Below are 27779 nucleotides of genomic sequence, written 5' to 3' on the forward strand. Positions count from 1 at the left end.
ATGGGAATCATGGCACAGAGAAAGTGGCTTGATAAACATTGGCACAACGAATAAATGAAATTATATCTTTCTGGTTTTGTCTGGCTTAAATTAGACTAATGCTGTTCTTCTTAAAACTTTCTAAAAAGTTAATGCTTGTGTGACTTCCAGGAGGTTCAGAAGTCATCCATTTCTTCAAAATATGTGTATATGTTTGAACAGTAGATACCATTTCTGAGTAACAGATGGGCTAACAATATTAGACTTTTCTTAAAACATACTTAATCCTTCCATTTCCTTCTGCCAGTGAACAGGAAGTGTCTCTGCTACAGGTATAATTCCAGTTTCTTCCTAAATGCAAAGTCAATCAAGTCAAAATTCTTACATGCATTCGGAACACGTACCGTGGCACAGAGGCACACTGGATTGGGTAGAAGAAAGAGGATTCCACTCTGTTTAAAGACTTAAGCATGGGAAGAGCTATGCAACAGTGAAGGAGGTGCACAAGAGCCTTGGAAAGAGGCAGGGGACATGGTCCAGAGCTGGGCAGGCGGATCCCTATGGGCCCTATCATTTTTTTCACGAAAGGTATCGGCCACTTTCACCTGCTATTGTCACTACACATCTGGGTTTTTTTGCCCCATATTTATGCTTCCAGTGACGGTGGGGACCTATCTGGTCTCATTCCTTCAGTGAGAATCTACTAAGCACCTACTAAGTGCCAGTACTAGGCTAGATGGCCCTGATTGGCTCACAGCCCAGTGGTGACAAAAGACAGGCAACAGGTCACCACCCCATGTGGTTGACAAGGGTAAGGATGAAGACTTGGGAACAAAAGCAAAGGAAGGGATGCTCCACCTGGAGGATGCTAGGAGGGCTTCAGAAAGACAGCCACATACTTGTGTGCTGGGGTCTGGAGGATGGATGGGCAGGAACTCATTGGGAGCAAACGGCTGGGCAAGGAGTTATCCCCATCCAGTGAAGGCAAGTGGTACATAATCAAGGCTCCCTGACCAGCCAGGAAGTTGGCAGCCTAACGATCTGCACAAGTCCACCAGTCTGGGGAGGGAAAGGTCACTACTGACTTGGTGACCCTGGGAAGCTTCAGGGGGAGGTGAGCTCTGGCTGGAGCACTGATGTGTGACGAGGTCTGGGGAAGGTGGAGGGGCAGTCAGGCAGGGGATGGGATCACAGTAAATAGTGGCTCTTTGGGTCCTTCTCCCCCTCACTCCTGATTTTCCCAGTGCCTTCTGTGAGTGAGGGTTGGAGCAGGCTTTGCTGGGCAGAGGCAGGAGAAGCCGGTAGAGCCCTCAATACCAGATTGGCAAGTCCCTGCGGCTCACATGGATGTCCCCACAGTGGGGTCTCCTCCTTGGGGGTCAGAACCACAGAGCAGCAGAGCTGGGAAGGACCTGTGAGCATCCCCTCACCATGGGGCGGAAACCCAGCAAGGCATGGCAGGTGAGGGCCCAGGTTCCCAGTCATGGGGGTCCCACTCTGAGGAACTGCAGATGCCTATTTCAAATGACTTATTTGCTTATCTCTGCGAACCTGACCAATGCCTACTGAACGTCTTCTTTGTTATATGCCTTATGCCAAAATCTCTTTTTAAAAAAAATCTCTGCAGTATTTTTCACACTGATGTCAAGTAATTATTTGTTTCACATCCCCCTGGCTAGATGGCAACTCCAAGGTCAGCCATGGACCTTGGCTCACTGCTATCTCCCCAGCACCCAGTACAATGTCTCTGGCGCACATCAGTCATTGAACATGTGTTGAATGAAAGAATTTAATCCTCATGGAAGTCCTGAAAAACGGATCTTATTATCTCTGTAGAGGCTCAGAGTGGTAAAATAATTTGCCAAAAGTTGCACAGGGGGTGAGTACTCAATTCTGGGCTGTTAGCTCCAAAGACCTGCTCTTTCCACTACTCTACACCTCCTCAGCTAACTGCACTTTTCAGATTTCACAGGCTTGTCACGTAATACCCATTCTGTGAGACCCTCAGTTCATCTCTGACCTTCCTGGGGCATGGGGGAATAGTCTGTGAAGAACTCCATGAGGGGCAGGATGAGGGAGTGTCCCCAGGATTCATCTCACCCCCCAGGAGCTCTGAGCCTATCTTCCGCCAGCTGGTGGGGCAGTCAAAACTGGGTTGGTTCTTCATCTGTGGTTCTGCCACTTCCTTCTCCACCCAACCATCTGGGCCCAGATAAGCATCCAAACGGCAGGAATGTGCAGAACAGCATGAGTCTGCCCTGCCAGACACACACTCCTTCCTATCTACCTCTTCACTGTGCGGTCCAGCCAGAACCGACTTGAGAGAGCCAGCTTCTCTCATTAACGCCAAGTCCTTGTTCAGGCTGTCCTGTTGCCTGAGGTACTGTTCTCTTCCTCTTCCTTTGGGTGAACCTAACTAGTTCCTCATCTGGGGGCCTTCCCCAGCCACCTACGGTACCCCTGCCCCCGTTATCTCCTGAGCCTTCCTCTATATCTTCCAGTGCCCGGAGAGCCCAGGAGCACAGCAAGGCTCACACTGGATTCTACCCATCTGCTGATGAGACTGTGACTTTTTAAGGCAGTTCCAGGGTCTTAGCTATTTGATTTCCCTGTGCCCAGCATAGGGCCTGGGACAAAGGAAGAGTCTAATAAATGTTCTTGTACAAATATGTTTCCCTACAGTCAGAACCATCCAATAATGGAATGGGCTGCACTGGAAGGCAGTGAGTGAGCTTCCTGTGTCTAGAGGGATGTTCCAGGAGGCAAGGAGGCTACACAGGGCTTCCTGTCTGTGTAGGAGGGTGCACTAAGTGAATTCTGGGACTCCCTATAGGACTAGGGTGCTGCAACTTTAAGAATTACCTCCAACTAAACTCAGCTGCCTGGAACAGTAATGGAGAGAGAGTATGGCCAGACTCTGGGCCCTGTAGAACCCCGGTGGCCAGAATGATTCCATTCATCCATCTTGGCTCAATATTAACCTTCTGCTGCTTCATTATGATGAATTTGTTTAGATTCCATATTGCCTAGGCATGTCCTGGCCCCTCTCTAGTCCTCAGTTTTCCCATCTACAAGATGGGGGTGAGGGGTTGGACTGGGCTCTCATTTAAAGAGATAATTTCTATAAAAACTACTTCCATCCAATAGCTCAAGGGTTCATCAGTCCCAGAATCCACTGCAGCACACAAAGGAGGTCTAATCATGAAGGCAGGAGTGACACGGCCGCTGTAGAAACACAGGGTCTGGGTGCCTGTGGGCTCGGCCTACCTGGTGGATGGAAAAGGGAGATAGGCCTCAATTTGAAAGCTGGTTTCACCATCTACTGGTTGTGTAGCCTCAGGAAAGCTACTTAATCTCTCTGAGCCTACTCTTGGGGCCTCAGCTGATGATCCTATCTACTGCAGAGGCTGTTTTAAATATGACAAGCACTGGGGCGCCTGGGTGGCGCAGTCGGTTAGGCGTCCGACTTCAGCCAGGTCACGATCTCGCGGTCCGTGAGTTCGAGCCCCGCGTCGGGCTCTGGGCTGATGGCTCAGAGCCTGGAGCCTGTTTCCGATTCTGTGTCTCCCTCTCTCTCTGCCCCTCCCCCGTTCATGCTCTGTCTCTCTCTGTCCCAAAAATAAATAAACGTTGAAAAAAAAAATAAAAAAATAAAAATAAAATAAAAATAAATAAATATGACAAGCACCTAATGTCAAGCCCAAAGCAGATGTTCAGAGAGGCAAGCTCTTGTCTGTAAGGAGCCCTTTCCTACCTCCATTTCCTCTGATTGGCAAATCCAGCAGGGAACAAGCCTGCCACACAGCCACACCAAAGGCAATGACCATCAGGCAAAGCCTTGTTCTAAGAGGAAAGCACATTCCTATTCTGGCAGTGGAGAAAAGCCCAGCAGCTCCTACGTGTTTTGGCTCCCCAAGCAGGTAACAGAGGGACAGCCTAGACTTATCTCTCAGCCCCCCAGAAAAATGAACTCCAGGGAGAAAAAGGAGGGTTCTGAAGTGTCCTGCCACTCTGAAATCTGTTCTTAAAACAATCTGGGAGGAATTGTGGACAATCTTTCAGTCAGTGGTGCAAAAGGCCCTTCAAAGTAGAGAAGATAACCTATATCTTTAAGAGAAACAATTCCAGTTCTCACTGCTAGATCTTTTCCTGTTATCCAAGTTGAGGAGGCACAGGGCACAGTGGTTTTGGCCCCGCTCCACCACTCACTGAGGCAGCTGGCAGCTTGCGGATCTCCTATGGATCCACCTTTGCAATGGGGATACACAAACCCATCCTCGTCGGCCTCCCTCAGTACCCAACTTCTGTGAGTGTTCCTGCTTATTGGTGAGAACACACTGAGGCTGAAGGAGGTGGAAAAGTGTCCTGAGATGAACAGGCCCCAGAAGGAGAGCCCTGGCAAAGGGGAAACTGAGCCATGAAGTGCCAATCTGAAGGATTGAGGGGGTCAAAAGGAGTGGTTGAAGACTGGGGATGGGAAGATGGAATTCTGCCTAGGAAAAGTGAGTGGAGGGAGAATTATATAAACTACACACCAGTGAGCTTGAGATCAAGGCCAGGCAAAGTTGTAAAATGGACTATTCAAATATGATTTTGGAGGACTTACAAGAGGCAGTAGCAATCTCCAGGAGACAACCGTACCTGTGTTCTGCTGCAGGACAATGAAGAGTCTATGATATGCCAAGCATCATACAAACATTATCCCACATGTATCCTCAAATGATCCTACATCATATATGCTGGACCCACTGAGCACTGACTATGTGCTAGCCCCTGGACACAGGTCTTAACATGCATTTGCTCACTTAATCCTCATAAGAACCATAATGGTTACTATTACCATTGACTTTGCTTTACAGATGAGGAAACTAAGGCCCAGAAAGTTAAGTAACTTGCCCAAGGTAACAAATCAGACCATGGAAAAGCCAGGGTTCAAAACCCCAGTATTCCAGAACTCTGGGTCCATGTAGGCTCTTAATGACCAAGTTGGCTCTCCTGGTAATGTGGTAGGCATTAAGATATCCATCTCAAAGAGGAGAAAACAGAGGCTGAGAAAGGCTCAGTCATTTACTTGAAGTTGCATGGGTACTGAACCAGAGAGCTGAGATTCAAACCCAAGTAATATCTGTTGCCAAAGCCCAGGCTGCCTCCAGCACAGGGGTAAGGCCAGCAGGAGGCATTTGGCTGACATTAGCTGCCTTTTCAAAGGCACCATCAGAGACCTGTGCTTAAAGAATCCAGCTCGGACTGCAAAGGATTTTAAAGATCAAAGCTGGTATTTTAACAGACTTTGGACAGAACACAAGGCATGAGCCCAGAGGGGAACAGAGGTGATAGAAACCTAGCTCTAAAGAGCCAAGACAGATTTGCAGACCACAATGGCTTTCCCCTTCAAAAATTTCAACCAGCTTGTGATCTGGCCAACAGGGACATTATCTCTTCTTTTTGCTTCTCCTCGCTCAAATGGAGATAATCAACCTTACCTGGCCTCGCAATAAGGCTATCGCAATAGTCCAATGACATAAAAATGTCAAGGTGCTTTGAAACCTGTGAAGTGTCACACATATGTGAATTACTATTATTATGCTTATTATCTATGCCTCTTTCTGGCCAGAATTTATCATATCCACCTACATTCCCTGACAAAGCACACCCCAAATCTAAAACCATTATAAGCCTACCTCGTGCAATCACAGCACTTGTTTTGTTCTGCTTGGTGTCCTGTTGTGTACGGGTCTGTGCTCCCCTCTGGATTGTGTGTGCATCTCGGAGGCAGCGATTACACCCTCCTCTATTCCTCACAGAGCCCTTTCCAGCTTTAGCTGGACTAACATTCCCTGAGTCACACCAAAATGAATGTAACTATCTGAGAGGCACTTGTGGTGCTAATACTGAGGACAGTATCTAAGCTTTTGTCTTTGACCTCGAAGGACAAAGAATGTAGCCGAGGAGAACCCAAGAGAGACCCTAGGGTTTACTCTTTCTCCTACGCCAAAGCTCCCCCTTGCAGTTGCCTTTCCCCTGTGTGTTTCTCCTCAAGCCCTTGGAATTCTGAGTCTGCCAAGCTCCAGTTTAATAAATACTACGCATAAATACTTGTTAATATTTAAAAAAGAGACTGTCTTGTTTGTTTCTATATTCCTGGCACCTAATGCAGTCCTGGCACAAAGCATGCCCTTAATAAATAATTGTTGAATGAATGTAAGTAATGAATAAATGCACAAATAAATCTGCACTTTACCAACTGGAATTATCTGTGTGCTTTGTGTGTCCTCAGCATTTACTTCTTTGGGAGAGGGTGGGCAAAAAAGGGCAGAAAAGGAAAAAGAGACTGGCATTTATTAAACACAATATGCTGGTCACAGTGCTTTATTCTTTACATTTGCTTCCTCATTTAATTTTGATGTTGTCACAGAGACCCTGAGAGGAGACACCGTCAGGATAGGACAGTGGGGTTCCTTCTGAGCAGAGAGGGCTACTTCCTATGCTAAGATCACAGAAAGTTCTGTTTCACAGAGAAGATGTTCTTTGTGGGGGGGGGGGGGGCCGGGGCCGAGGAGTCACCTCCATATCCATGACAATGAAGTCCAAGGGCTAAAGAAGGCCATGTAGGTGAAGGCCCAGAGAGGGGCACACAGGACTAGGTGTCAAGAGACCCCTGGGAATCGGCCTGTGACACTTTCTGAGCTTATTTCCTCATCAGCAACATGAGGACACCAGTCCATTTCCTAGATAAGCTCTCTCAGGACTCCAGAGACTCTTTCCTATTAAATCCAGCTTCTGAGACTTTCCTATTAAATCCAGCTTCTGTGTATTTGTGGAATGAATGAAAGAAGAATTAATAAATGTACAAATGAAAAAGTGAGCCACCAGGGCAGTCTCTGAAACATCTTCTTATACCATCTTGCTGCTGTCCTCTATCATTCTCCCTCGACCTCCACCAGGTGCACCATTACAACTCCTGACTGCTAGAGGGCCATTCACCACTCTGAGGTCTCCATCAGGCTCAAGGGGCCAGGCTCCTGCTCTCTGCCTCTTCCCATCTACCACCTGCAGAACCTCAGTGGCTGGGGGAGTCAGCAATGATTCTTCTGAGCAGGGAGCCTTCCTTTTAAAACTGAGCATCCTTGACCTGTTGGCTTTCTTGCCTCTGAATCTGCCTATTATGGTGTAGATGATTCAGCACTCAAGCCGGACAAAGGCTGTTGAGCTGGGTCCCCAGGCAAGGTGGACAGGAGAAAATATGCAAGGACAGGCCTCTAAGAACAATGCTTGAGGCAGGCCCAGAGGCTCAAGGGTGGTAGAGCTCAGGATGCTGCTTTCAGAGAACACGTGAAGCCAAGAAACAAAGAAGGCCTTAGTCACTTTTTGGCTCTTATCTGCCATGTTACCGGTTTCTTGACGGTGTGTACAGACGAGGAGCTGTTACAGCAGGGGTGTCTTCCCAGACTCACCAAGAGAGCTCCACCTTCAAACGCTAGGCTAGTCTCTCCCCCAGGACTCATTATACTGCATTTCAACTACATGCTTACATGTTTTCCTCCATCACTACCCACACCCCCACTTCCAACCTCTTAGTCTTCTTTGTACTCCCCAGGCCCCTAGGCTCAGAAAGCATATGGTCAATGTTAGCTGCCTGACTGAATAAGGGAACATATGTGTAAGTGTATATGTGTATGTGTATGTGTATGTGTATGTGTATGTGTATGTGTATATTTATGTATACATATATGTACACAACCTTTTATTTTCTATAACAGGAGACTCCGACAGGTAGAGAAGATAGTTAACCTGCTCAAGGTCATATAGCCAATTACTAGTTAGGGGAGGTAGAGGGGGAGAGAGTGTTAAAAATCAAACTGGACCCTTCCTTAGCCCCTCCACTAAACGGTGTGAAAAAGAAGCTGACAATAAGAGAGCACCAACCAGAACATAAGCACTATGCCCTGTGTCACAAGGCTGTGAGGGGGATGTTATTATTTCCATTTTACAGATGAGAACATCAAGGCTCAGAGAGGTACTCTTTGTGTAGATTGCTCCTCATTCTTCCCACCCACTCACTCATGCCTGGATAACAAAAATTCACCCTTCAGGCCTCCGCTTAGATGTACTTTCCTTCAGGAAGTCTTTCTTCCCCAACCTCCCCAAATTCTGTGGGTGCTCCTCTTCTATAGTCCCATACCCCCATGTGCTTTTGTCCCTATGGTGACATTTATGCCCTGTGTTGTCATATTTGTGTCAGTGGCTGTTTCCTTCATCAAACTTTGACCTCTTCAAGGGCAGAGGGCAAGGGCTATATCTTAAATATATTAAACTCTTACCGCTAGGCAAAATGCTTGGCACACAGCAGGATACCAGTGAGTAACGGAAGGAAGGAGGGAAGGAAGGAAGGAAGAAAGGGAAGAAGGAAAGAAGGAAAGAAGCTTCCCGAAGCCAGAGTTGGGAAGTAGGGAAGCTAGGTCTGAATCCAGTCCTGGCTGGTTCCAAAGACTAGACGATATCCATGAAAATATACAAACTCCCCTTAGGGTAGAAACCCTTCTATTATATGTGGGTTTGTCTTAGAACTTGGCACATTATCATTCTCCATTTAACAAGTGCTAATCAATGGACTTTAAGCTTTCACACGTCAGGGGCTATCAGTGTGGTGCTCCAGGATGCCCATGACCCTTAGAGCACAGGGCACTGCAGGTGGTGGGTGCTCCACACATACTTGTAGTTTGCGCTGATTTATATTTAGCCTGTCCACTATGGAGACATTGGTGACTCTGATCGGGGAAGAGCCAGCCACTGGTCCTTATGATGGCATTTAAGACCTGTGGGGTAGGAGAGCTGGGAAAGTTCAACGCACTGAAACTATGGCTGAGGTCAAGTTTGTCTAAGTGTTTTAAGACTGAAGAGGCATATAATGATGCAAAATGTAGGTCTTATTGGTCCAGAGGCTTGGAGTGGTTTCTGGAGCTGAAGTTCAGTTCATAATCATACAAAACAGGCAGTTTCCCTAGGAGTTGAAAACCGTGTGGAGAGTTTTTGTTGTTAGTGTGCATTTTCCCCACAAGAAGTTTACAAAAGGTGTAGCACATTGAGTGCAATGAAAATAAAAATTATTCATTTGAGGACTGGGAAACACTTTTTTTTCTCTGAAAATTCCAGTTCTTTCCCCATCCCCACCCCACTCCAAGACCAACAATGCTTTTACAAATTTTATAGTTAGGGTTTCTCTTTATGGTTTTATTTTTATATAGAATTCTAGTATCTCCTTAGGTTGTACACCCCATGTGACCTTTAGTGTCACAGGCTATGACTTGGGAGAAGGGCCAAGGCCAAGGCAGAGTTGGAAGGTGAGGAAATTACCGGTCCAGGAGTCAGGGCCCTTGGTCTGACATGAGCTCTGTCTCTGCCTCCCCAGAGACTCTGGGTAAGTCCTAACCTCAGTTTCCTTCTCTGTGACAACTGCAGGGAAAGGCCTCTCAGCTGCCTCCCTGAGCCATTCTGAAGATCTACTGAGATACTGCCTTGGGGACACACTTGACGATATAAAAGGTGCCTATAAATATAAGTAAAGTAGGGTAAGAGCACATTTATCTAAACATCAAAGACAAATGAATGAGGCTTTACATACAAATCTATTATCTAGATAACACAAGTCTTCCTTCTTGAGTACAAAATTATATTTGATTTAAACTTTGGGAATAGAACTTATGTTTGCAGACTAGATTACTTCCATGTTTAGGCAGAAAACACTGACATGGGGTTGTTAATGATTGTCCTCTGGGGATGTGGAGGTTATGAACCAGTGTTTCACTGGTTTCTGCAATACTGACTGGCCTATAGCTTTTACCATCCTGGATTCTTGTGTTTGAGAGAGGGTTTCCGTCTTGTTCTCTCTACTAGGCAGTCATTTCTCATTGCTGTCAAGGCTGCCACCTTTCAAATCTCCCGATTCCTACTTTTAAACCACGTTAGGTAGGAAAACCTAAAAACCTGGTTTGTTACTAGCACTTGCAGCATTAAGATCCTCTCAAGTTCTTCTGTGAGCAAACCAAAGGAATTTTCTACATCTTTGTATCAATCTTCCTAAGGTCATGTGCCTCTAGACCCTCCAAGCCTTTCGGCATTTCTCATTCCTTCCCAAACAAGTCCAACACTTCAAGCTGGCATGGTTTTCAAGGTCTTTAACCACCTGTCGTCAAACTACATGTGCCATATCTCTTTTTAGCATGTTCCGGGTGCTTTCTCATCCTCAGTGGCTGCTGCCCTCTGCCTCCTCTTGTGCCTTGAGACACCCCCACCCTTCAAGGCCTGCTTCAAGGCCCACCTCCTTCCTGAAGTCTCTCTCTCTCGGTTATAAACAACTTCTCCATCCCTTGAACTCTATCACTTTACCCATATCCCTCCCATGGCATTTAGCACTTTCTGACTTAACGTGGTACCATGTTAAGTACCATGCTCTTAAGGCAATTTCTAGTTCTCCTCACGGTACAGAAACTGCTGTGGAGATGTTTCCGACAACCCCTGGCATTGCCTCTCGCTGAACGAATGCATGGATGCGGGTGGCAGATACTCTGTCGGCCCCTGTTCTCCGCGCCACACCTGTCAGCGTTCCCCACTGTACTGTAGGTGGCTAAGGCCGTGGCACTCTGAAGCTCTTATCGGACTCACTGTGGGAGGGGAGCGGCTCGACCTCGTGGTGCCTGCTGAGCCAAGCCCCTGCCCTTCCGGAGCCTACGTCTCCCCTGTGCCCTCCTTGAAGAAGGGCTGCGCAAGGCATCCCCCCCGCATGGAGTGGTCGGTGGCCTGCTGGGGCACTCACCACTGCCAAGCCTCAGGAGCAGCACATCCTGGAGCCTCCGGTTGAGGTCACGGAGCTCCTTCATTTCAGACACGAGAGCCCCGTATTCCTTGAGCTTCTTGGCCTGCTGGACCAGCTGCCTCCGAGTCCGCTCCAGCTCCTGCTGGAGGTGGCGCATCTCCTCCTGCTGCTGCTGGTAGTTGCGCAGCAGCTCCTCATACAGAGCCCGGGGCACGACAGCGTCCTCCAGACTGTCCATGTCCTCTGTGCCCGGCGAGGCCTCCACGAAGACCTCCTCTGGACACGTGCTGTGGCCCAGGCTCAGGCCGTTCTGCTTCTCCAGCCGGGCCACCACTGCCTCAATGCTCTTATGCGCCACTTCGCTCGGCTTCCGCCCCTCGGGTCTCTGTGTAGGACAACGAGAATCAGTTCAGGCAAGGGCAGCTGGGACTTTCTTGGACTGCGGCTCAATATTTCCCCAGACAATCCTAGAATCACAGAACCACAGAACATCAGTGCTTGGAGAAACCTGTGCAAACACTTAGTCAAAGCCTTTCATTGTACAAATGGGGCAGATTCAGAGCGGGGAAGGGTCTTGCCCAAGATCACACAGTCGTATGGTGGCAGACCGAGGACTCTGGTTTCTCGGGCCAGTGCTTTTTCCATTCCATCACTCTGTCTCCTGGGTGCAGACTATACCATGACCAACCTCCCCGATTCCCCAGCCCCTACCCCACCCACAGTGCCTGTGCAGTGACTTGCTCACGGGGTGGGGTGGGGGCGTTCAGTGTGTATTGGTGGAGAATCTGTGAGAAATCAGGCCAGGCCAAACCACCCAAGGGGAGTCACCACTCAAATCTCTTCGAGAACAAAAACATAAAAGGCAAAAACAAAAAAACAAAACAAGACAAAATACCTACCCTCCCCAACACACAAAAACCAAAGGGCATCCCACCAGTAACCTTTTCCTCAAGAATGCTTTAGTTGGGAAGGATGCTAAGAACTCTAATCTGTTCTAATCCAGGGCAGGAGCCATGCCTTATTTTCTCTGTGTCTCCACTGCCTACTCAGAACTGGCATTTGGCAGCAGCTTGATAAATGTTTACATAACTGAAAAGTTCAAAGAATGCTAACACTGGAAGTTCCTTTCAGCTTTACTCCCTCGTTTTCCAGGCGAGGAAACTGAGGCTCAGAGAGGAGAAGGACTATGCTTGGGGTCACGTGATGAGTTGCAGACAGAGCCAGGTCCAGAACCTAGAGCCCAACTTCCAGCACGAGGCCCCTTCCCCCACATCTGTCAGCCTCTCCCTGGGCTCCTGCCAAGCTGAGGCTCAGCAAGACAGTGGGTATACAGAGGACAGTTCATTGAGAAGAACATTATCCAGGACTATCTAGGGGCTGGAGTTTCGGCTGCCTAAGGAAATTCCAGCTCAAGTAGACAAAGCTTCCATTGAGGGGCAATGGGAGTTACAGGACCAACTGAATTCTTCACTCATGGCAGGAGGGCTAGGAGCTCTCCTGATCCGCGCATTGGTGGGAGGTGCAGACAACTGAGGACACGGGATTCCAGACAAATTAACTGTGTCAGGTCAAGCCTGCCTTAACTTCTCAGTAAGTTTCTGGGTATTTAATAAAAAAGAAACAAAAACAACATGATTCTGAGATTCAGTTACATGACAGAATCCTATTCTGTCATTTTATCCATCGGGATAATGTGCTGCTAGTTTAGCTGAACTTATCTGCTAAAATTGTAATGATCACTTTAGATAACTGTGTCACTACACTATGAGAACATCAAGGGCAGTGACTGTGTCTGCCTAATCTTCATGACCCCGGGGGTCAGCACAGAGCCAGGCCCATAGCAGGGGTGCAATGAATTTATGAACTGAACTCAGCTGCATCTCTTGGACTATGCTTTGGGAATGTCCTTGACCTTTTGTCCGATGCATGGTCAATGAGGAAGGCAGCCTTCTTTCTCCTCCCTGCCTCTGGGGTACCCATTGTACTGAAAAAACATATGGCTTGTTGAATAAGACATTCACTTTACAAATGAAGGCTGGAGGAGACCACCTGGGAAGCAGATCAAAGGAAATGCAACCTCAGGCAAAAATTTTCTTCCAGCCCAGGGTCCTGCAAACTCCTCTGTGTACACCTGGTACATTCTGCTTCCTATCGAATCTATACCCTTTGCTGTTTGGGGCAATCTGATAGTGACTGGCTCTGAACTGCTGCCCAAGAACGGCTGTTTAATGTTCCTGGAGCTCACCGTTGTAGGCCAGAGAGGAATGCACCATTCCAAACCCTCAGCAGCGGATGACACTGCTTAGATGGGGCAAACGGGGTGGTGCATGGTGGCACAGCATGAGTCAGGGCTCCTGGACAGTTGGTCAGCAAGGCACACGCATACTAGCTGTCTCAACACTCTCCCAATCTGAAAAAATTGCCAGAGGACATTTATATGGGGAGAAGAGGCCAGACTGGAACTCTTTAGCTATCAAGAATCTGAAAATGCCCCCATATACGTCCAAAAGAAGGGGAAAGATTTTGTTACCTTGATGTGTCTAAGCTGTAAATCTTCTTCCCCATAATCTTTAACCTCGCCATCTTCTTCTACGTGATTGAGAGAAAGTTTGGGGATTTTTATTTTCTTCTGCATCACACTGTTTTCAAGGTCAGATTTGTCTTCTAAAATGCATATCAAGAGAACAAGGTTCATTATGAGACAAAATGCTCAAAATACCCATAATCACAAATGCTAGAGAATGACTGACTGAGGCCAGACCAGTTAAAAAGGAAAAGCAAACAAACCCAAGACCTGTTCCTCCTGCATGCAGGGCTCCTAAAAGCAGCAGTGCAGATCAAACTCTAGGGTCAAAGGTACATGCTACAGGCACTGCCATTCGAAGTGTTGAAATAGTGTCCAATGATTTGGCTTAGGGGTTTCTCCACGAATACCTTAAAGGGTGGCCTTTTATGAATTCCAGGATCTTGGAACTGGAATGGCCCTTAGACTTCTATTTGGTCTAAACTAGCACATGGAGCCCTTGATGATCACCAACTTTCTAAGCCAGGCGAATTCCCAGGAAGACGTGTTTTTCTGCCAGCTCAGCTGCCAATAAGCATGAAAGGGATGATGGCTCTCATGGGGCCTCTCGTGGAGCCTCCCCACAATCCCGACATAGGACAGGCTGAGGTAAGACAGATATGAGAAGAGTAACAAGTAACATTTACTGCCTTTTTACTGGTATCAGATCACAGAATGACAGAGTTTGAGGGGCCTTGGTGACCAACTGGTCCAACTCTCATTCTACAGAGGAGGGAACTCAAACCCAGAGGACAGAAGGGGTTTGCCCAAAATGTGAGTCTGAGGAAGAGCCAGGAGGGAGAAACAGGCCTCTGGCATCTCACCCAGTGCTTACACGTGATAATAATACACACCAAAATGAACCACACACTGTAAAGTGCTACACAAAGGGATATTACTCCTCCTCACTTTCTCATTCTTTAAACTCAACTTCAGATAATCCAAAAGAGATTTTAGACTTCTTTAGATTTAGATTTTTTTCTCCTGCACAGATTTCAAACTTTATTTCCCAGATCTATCTTTCACTGTAGATATCAAAAGTAAAAATTCAAAGAGGGGAGTTCTAGAGGTAGAAACTTGAGCCTGGAACTGGCCCCTTGTGGCAAATACTTTGGGATCTTGTGTTCTTGGCTTGAACTGAGACTCTAGGGATTGCTGTTTCTTTTACTTCTCAAAGGTTCCCACTGCTATAGCCCAAATTCACTTTCTAGCATGTTGCCCAATGCTGGATGTGGCATGTGGCCAGGTAGCTGGTTAAATACAGTCTCTGAGGGTCTTTATGTGTGAGTGTGTGTGTGTGTATGCATATGTGTGTGTGTTAAACATGCTCTTACACTTCCCCCAAGCCAGGCTTCTCTCTTCACAACTTGTTAGTAAAGCTGAGAAGGAAGCTTATAAGCACACAACTATTCTAGAATGTAGTCAAATGCCACATCTTCCCAAACAGTCTTAGGAAGGGAGCCCCCGCTGGAGAGGAGTGGGACTCTGGTACCAGAGAGACCTCTTTGGGAAACTCAGCTCTTGCGTGGCAGGGTAAGGAGGGAGGGGGGAAGCCTTAGTCTCACAGAGCTCAGGTGTCTGCTCTATAATGCAGTGGGGAGGGACGGCACCAATAATTTACATAACTCACCGCACACTGCCTGGTACACATCAGGCTCTCAACAAACAGAACACTAAAACTGACATTATCAACATGCTCAGAATCATTTTTATCTCCTTAAGCATAAGGTGAGTAAAGATACAATTTTTAAAAATAAAGGAATGACTTAAGAAGGATATAGAGTGTGAGGGCCCTGCCCAGGGAAAAAAAGACTAGTCTTTGTTAACACCCTCCGCCTGAGCAGAGGTGAAAACGGCCTTTCCCGCTAACTGGAGGAGCAATCCTCAGGTTCTACTTTCACAAGAAAGGCCTGTTTTTGTTCTCTTTGTGCCTATAAAATACATCCAATGAGTTAGGCTGAACAACAGTGGGGACTGTGGTCTTTCTAAAAGAGCAACAGCTTCTTCCTCCTACAGATCATTGTTGACTCTAAGTCAAAAAGCTGTGAAAATATAAAAGCGAAAGAAAGTGCTTCAAATGATGTTACGCTGAAATGGGGTAGGTGGGCGTTTCCACATGTGAAAAGCCAGACACAGAGGATGAGAAGGTGGTGTTAGGACTTCTGGATGTGTTGGGGCAAAGCTTCTGAGCTAGTTGTCAGTTTGATAAATTCAAGGGCAAAAGTTTGAGATGGAGACACCAAACTAGAAGTGACAAGCCACCCTCTGCCTCCTGAGCTGAAACTGTGTAGCTCAGGATCATGTTGGTTGGAGAGAAGCAATCATTCAGACGTGTAACACTAGGTAATATTTGCACTGAGGACAATCCTCAGGTCATCTCATGCAACCCTTTCAAAATGCAGATTAGGAGACTGAGGTTCCAAGTGGTGAAGTCCACATATCTGTGTACTCAACAATCAGGCCCCAGGGATACAGGAATAGCAGTACGGTTCACGTTCTCATTGTGGAGAGCTCACTGTTGTGCAAGGTCATAGAAGTTAGTGTCAAAACATGAATAGTATGAGAACTCAGAACCTGTACCCAGCATCCACGGCATTTTCTCCTATGCCTCAGCATAACATTTCCTGGAATATACACTTACAAGATCTAGCCTGGGCCCCAGAACATGGAGAACGAGCACCCAGTGGTGGGAACACACAATAAAACCACTGAAAAAACAATAATCCAAGATCTTCAATACTGAGTTTGAATAAGGGGGAAGTAACTGTTTTCAGAGGCAAGGGAGATCACTTTGGTCAGTGCAACCATGGTAGGTGCTTGAGAAGAGGCAGCATTTGAGCTAGGCTCCTTACTAACTGACTCACTGAGTGAGTTACTCTACTTCTCTGATCCTGCTTCCTCATCTGTGACTCACTCACTTGGCCAGGATGTTGTGAAGTGGCCAGGATCACTTCTGTATCAAGTTCTAGTAAGAACCTGAGTGGAGTGAATGTTATTTGGGCAGTTTTCATAAAAGGATAGCCATTTAAGGGTGATAAAAATCTGGAGGCAGCTGGGTGGCTCAGTCGGTTAAGCGTCCGACTTCGGCTCAGGTCATAATCTCATGGTTCATGAGTTCGAGCCCGGTGTCAGGCTCTGTGCTGACAGCTCAGAGCCTGGAACCTACTTTGGATTCTGTGTCTCCCTCTCTCTCTCTGCCCCTCCCCTGCTTGTGTGCACACATACTCTCTCTCTCTCTCTCGCTCTCTCTCAAAAATAAATAAAAACATTTAAAAAAAAAAGGGTGGCAAGAATTTGGAACACACAAAAGGGACAAAGACTAGAAACTAAAAAAGGAATGTTGGGAAAATATTCAGACTGGTATGGTTACTAAACATGGTTCAGTAACAGGCAGAAAAAAGAGGTGAGGAAAGAAGTTAAGGCAGTTGGAGCTTAGAGAGTAAATGGCCTTGAATGCCAAGGTAAGAAGAACTGAGGTCCAGCTAATAGGTGTGGGGAAAAAACTAGGAGTGGGGCAACCCGGATTCCAAGTCCAGTCCTGCCACTTGGTGGGATAAGAAGTCAGGCAAGCTGCTATGTCAGTGAGTGTCATTCTTCTCTTTCTTTCTCTTTCTCTTCTCTTTGAGTATGTATCTCAAGTGGGAATCAAATCAGCTGAGTAAATGTACACTGAAAGCAACAGAGCCCTGTCTGTATATATGGTGGGTGGCGAAGCTCGGTAGAGCCTGCTGCAGGGTTGCTTTTGGGGGTGGAGACCTGCCCAGCTGCCTGCCTGGGGTGCTCCACTCTCTACCTGAGGCCCCACCCCCACCAGCTATACCCAAGGCTCCATGCTTGCCCAGCTAACTGGAATGCCCCCTTCCTTTCTTGTCTGCCTGGCAAACTCCACACAGCCTCCATTCACCTCCTCCTTCCTCCTCAAAGGTCCCAATACACATTGTACAAACCTCTAGGTAGCTTATTTTCTTACTCTGCTGAGATCATCTGGTTTGAAGTCAACCTTCCCCACTGGAGTGTGAGTTACCTCAGGGCAGGGCCCAAATCCTAGACCTGGCCATACAACAGGGAATCATCAAACAAAAATGTTTAATGGAAGAATAATTTTTAAAAAGAGGCTACACCAATAAACCTATGAAAAGGTGCTCACAATCATCAGTCATTAGGGAAGCGCAAATCAAACACATAATGAGATACAACTATCCACTCACTAAGATGGCCATAATGAGAAAACACAAGGGAAGAGAGAAGAAACAGAACAAGCAATGAGAGGATGTGGAAAAACTGGAGCCTGCATTCACTCCTGGTGGGAATGCAAACTGGGGCAGCCATGGTTGAAAACAGTCTGGCAGTTCCTCCAAACATTACATATAAGACCATCATATGACTAAGCAATTCCACTCCTAGGTATATACCCAAGAGAAATCAACACATATCCAGCAAAAATTTGTGCATGGATGTTTATAAGCAACATTATTCATAATGGCTAAAAGGTGGTGACAACCCAATTGTCTATTAATTGGTGAATGGATTAAAAAAATGTGGTATATCCATGCAATAGAATATTACACAACCATAAAAAGAAATGAAGTGCTGACAGATAGCGACAACGTGATGAATTCTGCAAAACATTACGCTAAGTGAGAAAAGCCAGACACAAAGGCCACATGTTGTCTGGTTCCACGCATGTGAAACACCCGGACAGGCAAATCCATAGAGACAGAAAGTATGTTTGCCAGGGGCGTAGGGGGAAGAGGCAATGAGAAGTGACCACTTAATGGGTAACAGGGATTTTCTCTCTCTCTCTGCATGTGTGTGTGTGTGTGTGTGATGAGAATGTTCTGTCATCAGATAGTGAAGATGGTTGCAGAACACTGTAAATATACTAAGAATTCCTGATTTGTACATTCTTTAAAATGGTCTAAATAGTGAATTTTATGTTATTAGACTTCAATTAAAAAATAGGCTACCACTTGTAGCATGTCTACTACCTACCAGGTACCATCATAAGGCTCTTTACTTACATTACTACATCTCACAACAATCCTGCAATTGTTAGCCACATTTTTTTTTCCCACAAAAAAAGAAATGAGACTCAAAGAAGGCTTAGTGCCATCCAGATGGGAAGATGCAGAGTCAAAATTTGTTCTAAGTCTCTCTACCTCCAGAGCCCATGCTCTACCCTTTCTAAACACAGGCCTATAACATGCAGAACCAGAATAAATGTTGAATGAATGAATGATGGCCATAGATGAAAACATCCAAATTCCCCAGCCCGAAGTTCAAAGCAGAAGACCACTTTATTCCTGCTCTCCTGCATCTCCAGATGCCTCTGTCCTCAGGAAGCCTCAAGAAAGCAGCAGTGATCATCACCAGACATAACAGAAACAGGTTGTAGCCAGGCCTAAGGACTTGAAATGGATTCTTTGAAAAGGTAGGCTGAGCAGTAAAGTCTGAAATGACAAGAGTGACTTCTAGAAAGGAGCAGAAGCAGATAGTCCCTCCAACCCCGTGCCTCCTGATCTGGACACATGGCCAGGGAGATCCCGAGGCTCCTCTGGAGCCAACTACTTCCTGGTTCCATCTTAATGCTCATCAGTCTCCAACTTGACTGGTGCTCCAGGGATAAGGGCTCAGGAAGCCCTGGGGCCTCCATTCATCCTTTTCTGTAGTCAGTGCACATTTGCTGAGCTCTGGTCTCAGTTTGGACCACTACAACCCAGAATGTACCAAGAACCCCAACCAGAAAGCAAGATTTGACTTCCTGAGAGATGCTGCCACACATGGGGCAAACCTCTGGGTCTCCAGGCCTTCCTGACCCTGATTCTGATTGAAGGTGGTACCTCACATCTATATCTAAGCTACAGAAAATTAATGAATAATCAGTGTCAGCACAAAAAGTGGAAGAAGTGGTTGGGAGAGGGAGGCCCAGGATCTAATAAAAGCAGCATGGTCACTTGAATGAGGTGGTCCTAGTTTGGAATTCTGTCTCTTCCACATACTAGCTGTGGGACCTTGGGCACACTACTTAACCTGTCTGAGTCTCAGTTTCATGATCTATAAAATGGAAATGATAAACTGTTTTCCAAAAGATGGTGCATGTAAAACACCAAGCACAGTGTCTTTCTTGTCACAGGTGTTCAATGAATAGCTGCGCTGAGGCTATCCCTGTGGGTTATGTGCTTGGCTTTTATCCCATGGCAAAAAGAACCACTGCGGGTATCTGACACAGTCTGAGACATGATGAAAGAGATGTTTTGGGAAGATTAATGTGGCAGTGGCAAGCAAGATGGATGAGGTGTGAGGAGGAGACTGAACACAGGGTGACAAGAAGCTATAACTCTTGACTGGTCACAATAATGAAGGTGAACAGTGGTGTGGATCATCTAAGGCAGCAAATAACCTCATGTAGCATTCTAATGTGGCTTTGGGGTGTGCTTCTGGCTTCACATTCCAGGAAACCACAAAAGGAACCAGCAGTGGACTCAGAAGGACGAGGAAAACTCTCTAGTCAACCTGCCTTTGCAACTGTTCCAAGCTTAAGACTAAATAATCAGTTCTCAGGTAAACAAACAAATATGTAGCCTCTGAAGAGACAACCTTTACTGATTCTGACTGCCTAATTCTCTTGTTTCCAGGGGAGAGAAAACCACCAAGGATTTGGGCATCAACTATTTCCTCCTCCTTTGCAGCTGCTGTGATGTCAGTTAATTTCATTCATCCATTCAACAATACTAAGTACCTACTGTGTGCCAGGACCCATGCCAAATTCTTTATTAACATCAATATACTTAATCCACCTGAGAATTCAACTGAAGCAGAAACCAAGGCTTAAGGAAGTGAGATGGCTTGCTTAAGACATAAAGCTATTATACAGTGGAAACAATTTCCAATCAGGTCTGCATGACACTCAGGCCCTCCCTGTTCATATCATGTAATTATCCTATAGGAACAAGAGAAAAATGGTTAAGTTGCTAAAATATCCTCAACTGAACTACAAGGCACATATACAATGATGAGCATGTCCATATAACTTCCAGAGTGCCTGCTTTCTCCTAAAACCTTGCCTACACCCAGAAGAATGTTGTGATAAATTCCCAAATTGAACTAGGCATTATACAAGTCCCATCTGACTTGATGGCAGACTCCTGAACTGCAAGCTTATCAAATCCACCCAGCTCTACATAATCCGCAGAGTCCTTATTCAAAGCCGTAAAATAGGGTAGAAGCTACACTTCATTGGTGTCTGTTACTGACCTTTGAGAAAGAGACATCCCATTAAAGTGGAGGTACAGTAACAAGCAAATAGTGTCTTAGAAAACAGGCAGGTGGACAGGAATTGCCATGCAAGTCTGTCTTCAAAAGCGATGATAGCCCTGAAGGATTTGCAGCATACAGTTAAAATGGGAGAGGGACTGTCGTGACTCCCATCTTACATAAAATCATGCTGGATAATTAAAAGAATCCAGTATCAGAGAGTTTAATGTGGTGTGGGTTTGTTAGCTAGGGTGAAATTCTGAAAGGCCAAACATAAAATGTTGTACAAAAGTTGGTCTTGTCTTAGAAATATCTACAGGCAAGTTTAAAGTTTCTCATATGTACAAAAATCCTGTAAAGTTTTACGATGTTTGCATTAAAAACAGACATGCCACAGAGAAGGCACGCACATTGCGTTTTCTAGACTGCGGTGTTTGTTTTTACAGAATCCAAGGCAGGCAAAATTCTCAAGTTTCAAGGATTATATCCAGTCAATAGACCAGAAAGAAGAGGGCCCGCTGTGGTATAGCAGAAAGAACTCAGGAGATGCTGGTTCGAGGCCTGGCTCTGTGGCTAACTCTATGGCTGATTGGGCACCTTTTTTTGGTTTTCTTTTCCGTAAAACACAGGGACTAGACTAGAAATCCTCAATGGGTCCTTCCAGCTCTGTGACCGCTGACCAGTCACAGGGAAATCCAGGTCTCTTTCTTTTCTGTGCAGCGCAGGGTAAGAATAGATGATCTCATCCCTCCAGGTGGGCACATTAGAAGAAATGTCCCACTGACGCCATTCAAGAAGGAGGAGAAGAAATTGCTAACCAGGTTTCAGTAGGTCTCCTTGCTCTCCCTCCCACTGCCTCACTGGCCTTGGCACAGGGCTGCAGCACAGACAATACTAGGAACTTCATCCTGCTGGCTCATTTGTCAGGGTAATGAATGGCACCAGCATAGGGTCACAAAGGGCCAAAACGTACTGGGGGATGACTAGCCTTTCATGCTGAAGCCAAGCCCTAGGAGGATTTAAAATACACACAAGTTAAACTTACACTTATCTGCTTCTTACGTGTGCTTGTTCCTCTAAATCAATCCTTTCCACGAATAGTAGTGCCCACAGCCAAGGAAGCTGTTCTCTCAGGGACCCTTGGCTACCATAGTCCTTAACAGTGGCCTATATTTAGTGAGTACCTACTGTGTGCCAGACGGTTTTCCATATTACCTTGCTAAGTAACCCAGTGGGTGAGTAGCTGATTACTATTCCTGCATCACACTTGAGCACCTGAGACTCAGAGGTGAATTGATCTCCCCAAGGTCACACAGGTTCTAAGTACCAGAGTCACTGTTTGAACCCAGATAGTCAGACTTCAAAGCCCATCTTCTTTCATTCTCTATACTTCCTCCTTGATACTTAAGGAAGTGACCTAGAGGTCCCCTAACCAAATTCTCTCATAGGGCAGGATTCCATTCCAGAATATCCTTGACCTACTTGCCACCTCCAGTGATAAGGAGCTTATCATCATGCTGGAAGCCCTTTTAGTTGTTCATCGTTCTCTCTGTTAATATCATATTGCTCCCACCAACTCCTATGAATTCCATTCTTTGCATCCAACTCTGCTTTTTGGACCCCAAAGAACAGGCCTGATACTTCCTGCACTGGGGGCAAAACTCAGACACTGAAAACTACCAAAATACCCCATGCAAATCTTTCTTCTCTTGCTTATATATACTTAGCCGTCCTTATGTCTAACCAATAGCTCTGAGGAAAAAGTAGTTGTATGTAGTTAAGAGAAAAACGAGCCTAGATCTGGGATCCAAAGACTCTTTCTTAGTTTGATTTTCAGGACACCCTTCTGTCCTGGTTACTACTCGATTCTCTGTCCATCTCTATTTCTTCCCAGTCACCTTTTTTGGGCTCTTCTTCAGCTGTACCCTTAAAAGCTGATGTTCTGAACAGTTCTGCCTTGCATGATTCTTCACTCTGCACCCTCTCCCGCTGTGACCTCACCAGTCTTGTGGCTAATGACTTCCACATTTGGATCTTCAGCCCAATTTCAGAGTGCTGTCCTGAACCTTGGCCATATGCCTAATTGCTCTCCTGGAGCATCCACCCAGATGTCCCACAGGCCCCTAAGATTCAACTTGTCTCAAGCGAAACTCATCATCTCCTCCAACCAACTACTCTTCTAGTGCTCCCCATCCATGGAGGGAGGAGAGGCCAGATTACCACATCCTCCTCACCACAACCAGGCTGTTCCCAAGTCCCATGGATTCTCCTTTCTTGATCCCTCTCAGACCCATCATGACCACTGCCACCTCAGTTTAGGTGTCACACTTTTTGAATGAACTGACTCACACTTCTCCACAAGCCCGGAGTACGTGGGAAGATTCAGTTAATTGCCTGGCACCTATCGCACCTGCTATACCACTGTTTGAATAGCTCGCTTCTCCCAGGTAAAACAAGAAGCCCTATTTTATAGGGATGTAGACAGAGTATATAGAAATTCTTAGCACTGGACCTGGAACCTGGTGAGCACTTCATAAATATTTAGTAAGTTAGTCCTTAAAGGCAAAAAAACAGAAACAAAAAACAATGCCCATTCCTCCTGCATTTCCCTCCAGCATATGGCTGACCACCTAGTATAACTCAATACCAGCAGAACTTAAATACATCAGAGAAAACCTCTTCAGGGCATGTATGCTTTTCTGGTAAGCATTTTAAAATGAAGAGTTCACACATCTCTCTGTCTCTCTAAGGAGTTTATAAGACAAGCAGGTAGGCACAGTGGAAAGAGAATTAATCTTGGAGTCAAAGATCTAAATTTGAACTCTACTTTTCTGGTGTGTTTTTAAAAATAAAAACTAGTGTCTTCTTGAATAACAAAACACCACACAAAAGAGAAAGACCTCAGCTTGCCTGGGGGCAATTTTTTTCTTTCATCCTGTGAACCAGAACTCTGAAGTACTCTGTAGCACATACCATTTAGTTGTAACAAATCTGTGGTTCTCCAACAAGATAAATCACATCAGACTGAGCCTTCAATGGTTAACATTTCAGTGGAATCTGCAACAGATGACAGCAGGCAAGTTCCAATCTTTGCTCCAATGTGTATTAGCAGAACATGTCAAAACCTAAATTAAAAGTTTTCACTCGCTTTAAAAAAAAATAAATCCTCTTGTTGGCAGTCTCCCACTGATGACATGTAACAATCTTTGCATATGAAATCGGCTAGTCCCCTGCTTCGCTGCTAACTTTGTAGAAGTTCCAAAGCGTTTCTGGAGCAAGTGATCTATTTGGACCGACAATGCCAAGCTGGGACCTGAGCCCTGAATGAGCTAAAATTACCAAAGCAAGAAGAACGTGGCTTTGGAAGCTATTCCCCCCCAAGTGTGGGGTTTTTCTAGTCAAGGGAGTGATAAAGAATGTTGACTCTTTCCAGATGAACAACGTTGAATGAAACCTCAGAATCCCGCTGCAGGTTTCTGCTCTGAAAAACAAGTTGCTGCTACAGAGGTTCCTGTCCTTTCCTACTTCCGCTCCCCAAACATAATAAATGCACCTGTCTTCCCCAAGTTCATGAGTTCAGCACAGGCTGGCTGGTGTGGCCTGCGTGCTCGGCACTTGCAGGCACAGAGACCAGGGAGATGGGGCCCTGTCCTAGAGGAGTTCACTGGCTGGTAAGGTAGACAGGCACACTGAAACAAAACCCAAAATGCTAAGATCCATAAGCAAGGGACAAGCAAAGCAAAGGGAGAGCTCCGAGGAGGGAGAATCTCCTCTTGGGGCAGAGGGTAGAACCGGGAACACCCTTGAGGCAGTGGGGCTCCCAGTGTATTTTGTCCCCTCCTCTACAGCCCTCAGCTCGCTGGACCACAAACATGTCACATGTTTGCCTTTCCCACTCGAAGGTGAGCTTCATGGGCAGAGGCCCCACATCAGACAATGATTAATCCATCTTTGTTGGCTCAAAGGAGTGACTGCGGGTGTGTTCTCAAGAAGGCACGAAATACCGGAGGTCTATGGAAAGTAGGAAGGGTGGATGAGGCTGGAGAAGGGAGGGAGGGCTCGGGCTGCTATAAATGCCAGGAAGCTGAAGTTTAATTCACTAGGCAAGAGGGAGCTACAGAAGGTTCTAAGGAGAGAAGTGAATTGACCTAAGACTTCGTTTTAGAAGATTATTCTGATGGTGATTTAGAAATGAGACTGCAGAAAGGGTGAGCAACTAGAAGGCCTCTGCATTGGTTTAGACAAAGAAAAACTGGTACAGGCCTGAATGCGCAGTGGCAGTAGGGCTGGAAAAGAAAGACTTAAAAGAGAACCTGCAAAGCCCACCTAGAATTGGCCTTTTCTTTGCTCCCACCCCTCTCCCTGCCAGTGCCTGGCTTCTACCTATAATTCTTACCATGGGCCCTATGACTACATATTACCTGAGGATGATGCCCCTTTCTTCTCCATCACTCTGCCCCTGACAAAAACCTATACTTTTCAGGGCCTGATAAGTGAACTCTTGTCTGCCCCAGGTTGTGCTGTCATTTCAATGCCAGTACCTCAGCTGTACTGGTGCATTCACTTATTATGGCACTGGGCCTGGCACGTAGGAAGTAGTAAAGGGACATCTGACGACCAAAGGAATTTAGCACACCCAAATAATAACACAGCATAGGTGCCTGGATGGAATAACATAGAATTTTAAGACTGAGACTACTGAAACCAGTTTTTGCCCCATAAAAACCACAAAATTCAATCCTATGAGCCACAGTAGCAGGCCAGATTGCAGTTGGATAATAGTGAGCTCTCGACATGGGTAGCTCTCACTTTCACAACCTGTTTGGCAAATAAATGAGAGTGAGCAAAGAGAGACCAACGGTGAACCAAGTCTTGAGTCACATGGCTCCTCTACAGAGGATGGGAGCTCCTCTGAGATTTCCTTAGTAAAATGACAACTAAAGGCAGAGAGGGCACGGAGTGTGTGCTCTGTAGGAGGGAGGCTGGTAAGAGAGGAAGAAGACGAGCAGAATGGGCTTGAAAACTTTGAAATGAAAACTGTCCACTGGCTCAAAAACTGGCCTTGAGCTACACATTTCAGGGTCATTTCTTCCATTGGCTTTCACTCCTTCCAAGCATGCTGTGTGGTGGGTGGGAAGATTAGCTACTTTACAAAGCAGACTGCCAAGCAGGGCCTTGGCACTGGAAGACCTGTTTTCCAAGGCCAGCTTTGCCATTTATTAGCAGGCAAGTCTCAGCCTTGGTGTCCTCATCTAGGAAATGGAAATAGCCATAGCGATCTCTACTGACAGGGGCAAAGGGAGGACTAACAGAGACAATGCACATACACGTAGCAAAATCATCAGTACAGGTGGGTTTGTTTCTTTTTTCCTTGAAATGATATCACAATCTGTTGAGAGGAGGGCTGTACTGTCGGGTCTGACGCAAATGAAGCCATGACATAAACCACCACAGGCTGGAAAAATGCAACGCCCCACAGCAGTGTCTTTGACATTTCCTGGATATAAGAAGAGGTACACTTGAACACGGCTCTGGGTTGGCCCTGGGAAATACCCAGTAAAGTAACACACTTGTCACACAAAGCCATAAAGTAGCCCTAAAACTGCCCCTGAACCCATGCTGTTGTTGCCAGAGAGGGATTAACTACTCATGGCTAATTCACAAACATAAAGCCATCTCTGCCTCACCATTGAGAGCTCATCTCCTCACAATTGATGCCACAGCACGGTGGTGTTTATACCTGGGAGATGCCAGAAGATGAGCTCTTTAAGATGAAGTCACTGTGAGCAATTCTCAGAGCCACCACGTTCAAGTCAAGATGGAATTTCAAGACACACAGGAGAATTCTTTCAGGATAAATGAATCCCCAAACCCACCCTGGTCCTTTCAATCAGGTCTGCAGCCAGGGCATCGGCTCCCATTTAAAAATTAACCAGCTGATTGGAATTCGAAATGTGGTCTAGCCAACCTCAAGTTGTTTCTTCCTCTCCTTTTCTCCTCCCAAGGAAAGAAGTGAACGAGGTAGGGGAGGCACTTTCAACTCACTTTGCTCAACTGGCACCATGGTTCTTCTCTGGATCTACTCTGCCAATTTCCAGATGGTGCCTAGATGTGTTGTTGTTGTTGTTGTTGTTGTTGTTATTGTTGTTGTTTTTAATAACCCCAGAGATTTATCAACATTCCAACTTGGAGGATGAATAGTCTATAGATTGAAGATTCATGGTTATAGGACCAATAACTACATTTCTTACTTATGAGGACTTTCATTGATTTTTAAAATCAGAGTTGGTGAGGGCTGCCTAGCAGCCTCTCTGCAGTGCTTGAAGAGCCAAGCAGTTTGTTTGCTGAAAGAACAAGTGGATGAATGAACAATCTCTAAAGGAGGAAAGCAGTCATTAACACACTAAGTCACATACATACCGCTGACTTCTGACACACACCCCTTCCCTTCTCCTAAGGCCCTTCCAGATCTAGGAGTATAATACAATCATCAAGAAGCATGCTTTCTTTTCTTCTAGCCAAAGGGAAGCTGAGGTTACAACCTAGTTACAACTTCCTCAGGCCTATACTCTTGGGAAATAATCTCCTAGCCCCTTCCGTTAGGTAATTAAAAGCAAACGAACAAAATAAAACCTAATCAGCTACAAAGGTTTCCCTTTTCTATCTGCATGCTTCCTCTCATTCTGGTTTTCTGGACTCATGTGTCCTCGGGTGTTGTGAATGGGCCTATGCCCCTGTACCCCGGAGTGTGTCAGAGAAGTGGTGAGGATACAGTCTGTCAAAAAGGGCGACCAGTCTGTCAAAAAGGGCGACCAGTCTTTAGTTCTTCTTCCCCACTCCTCAACTGCAAACCCACTTTCCAGAGGCCACGTGAGGTGGTGGAAAGGACCTAGAGTCATGAGCCAGAGCTCTGACCTGCTAATTTGCCATGGGACCCTAGGCAAGTCACTTCTGTGTTTCAAGCCAGTTTCTTTATCTGCCAAGTTTAAATATGATACATGCTGGCTTCATCTTTCAGGCTAAATGTGAGAAAGCAAAGGAAGTCGGAAAGATTGGAAAGGTCTTAAAACTACGACATCTTCATGCAGTTAGGAACTGGCCTTCCCTTCCTAACCCTGGTCTTCCCTTCCAAGTGGAGACCGGGCCAGCTGACTATCCCTGCCCACTCCA

The 27779-nt window shown here is 46.1% G+C and overlaps 1 protein-coding gene across 8 annotated transcripts in view; it reads right to left on the reverse strand.

The window, feature by feature from the left end:
* AGBL4 (AGBL carboxypeptidase 4) overlaps nucleotides 1–27779 on the reverse strand; it is a 1457435-nt gene that overhangs the window by 230617 nt on the left and 1199039 nt on the right. For 4 of the 8 annotated variants that reach the window (XR_005788556.1, XM_040470170.1, XM_040470169.1 and 1 more), the window contains exons 7-8: nucleotides 13323–13456; nucleotides 10793–11177 (exon numbers count right to left, since the gene is read on the reverse strand). The exons of the other annotated variants lie outside the window; for them this stretch is intronic. Coding sequence is in view for 3 of the 4 variants with exons in the window: in XM_040470170.1 (XP_040326104.1) it covers nucleotides 10793–11177; nucleotides 13323–13456 (519 nt within the window). In the remaining variant the exon portion in view is untranslated. The remainder of the gene's footprint in view (nucleotides 1–10792; nucleotides 11178–13322; nucleotides 13457–27779) is intronic. 8 annotated transcript variants of the gene reach the window in all.

Source organism: Herpailurus yagouaroundi, unplaced genomic scaffold (assembly GCF_014898765.1).
Source record: "Herpailurus yagouaroundi ecotype Mexico unplaced genomic scaffold, PumYag 77, whole genome shotgun sequence".
Taxonomy (NCBI): Eukaryota; Metazoa; Chordata; class Mammalia; order Carnivora; family Felidae; genus Herpailurus; species Herpailurus yagouaroundi.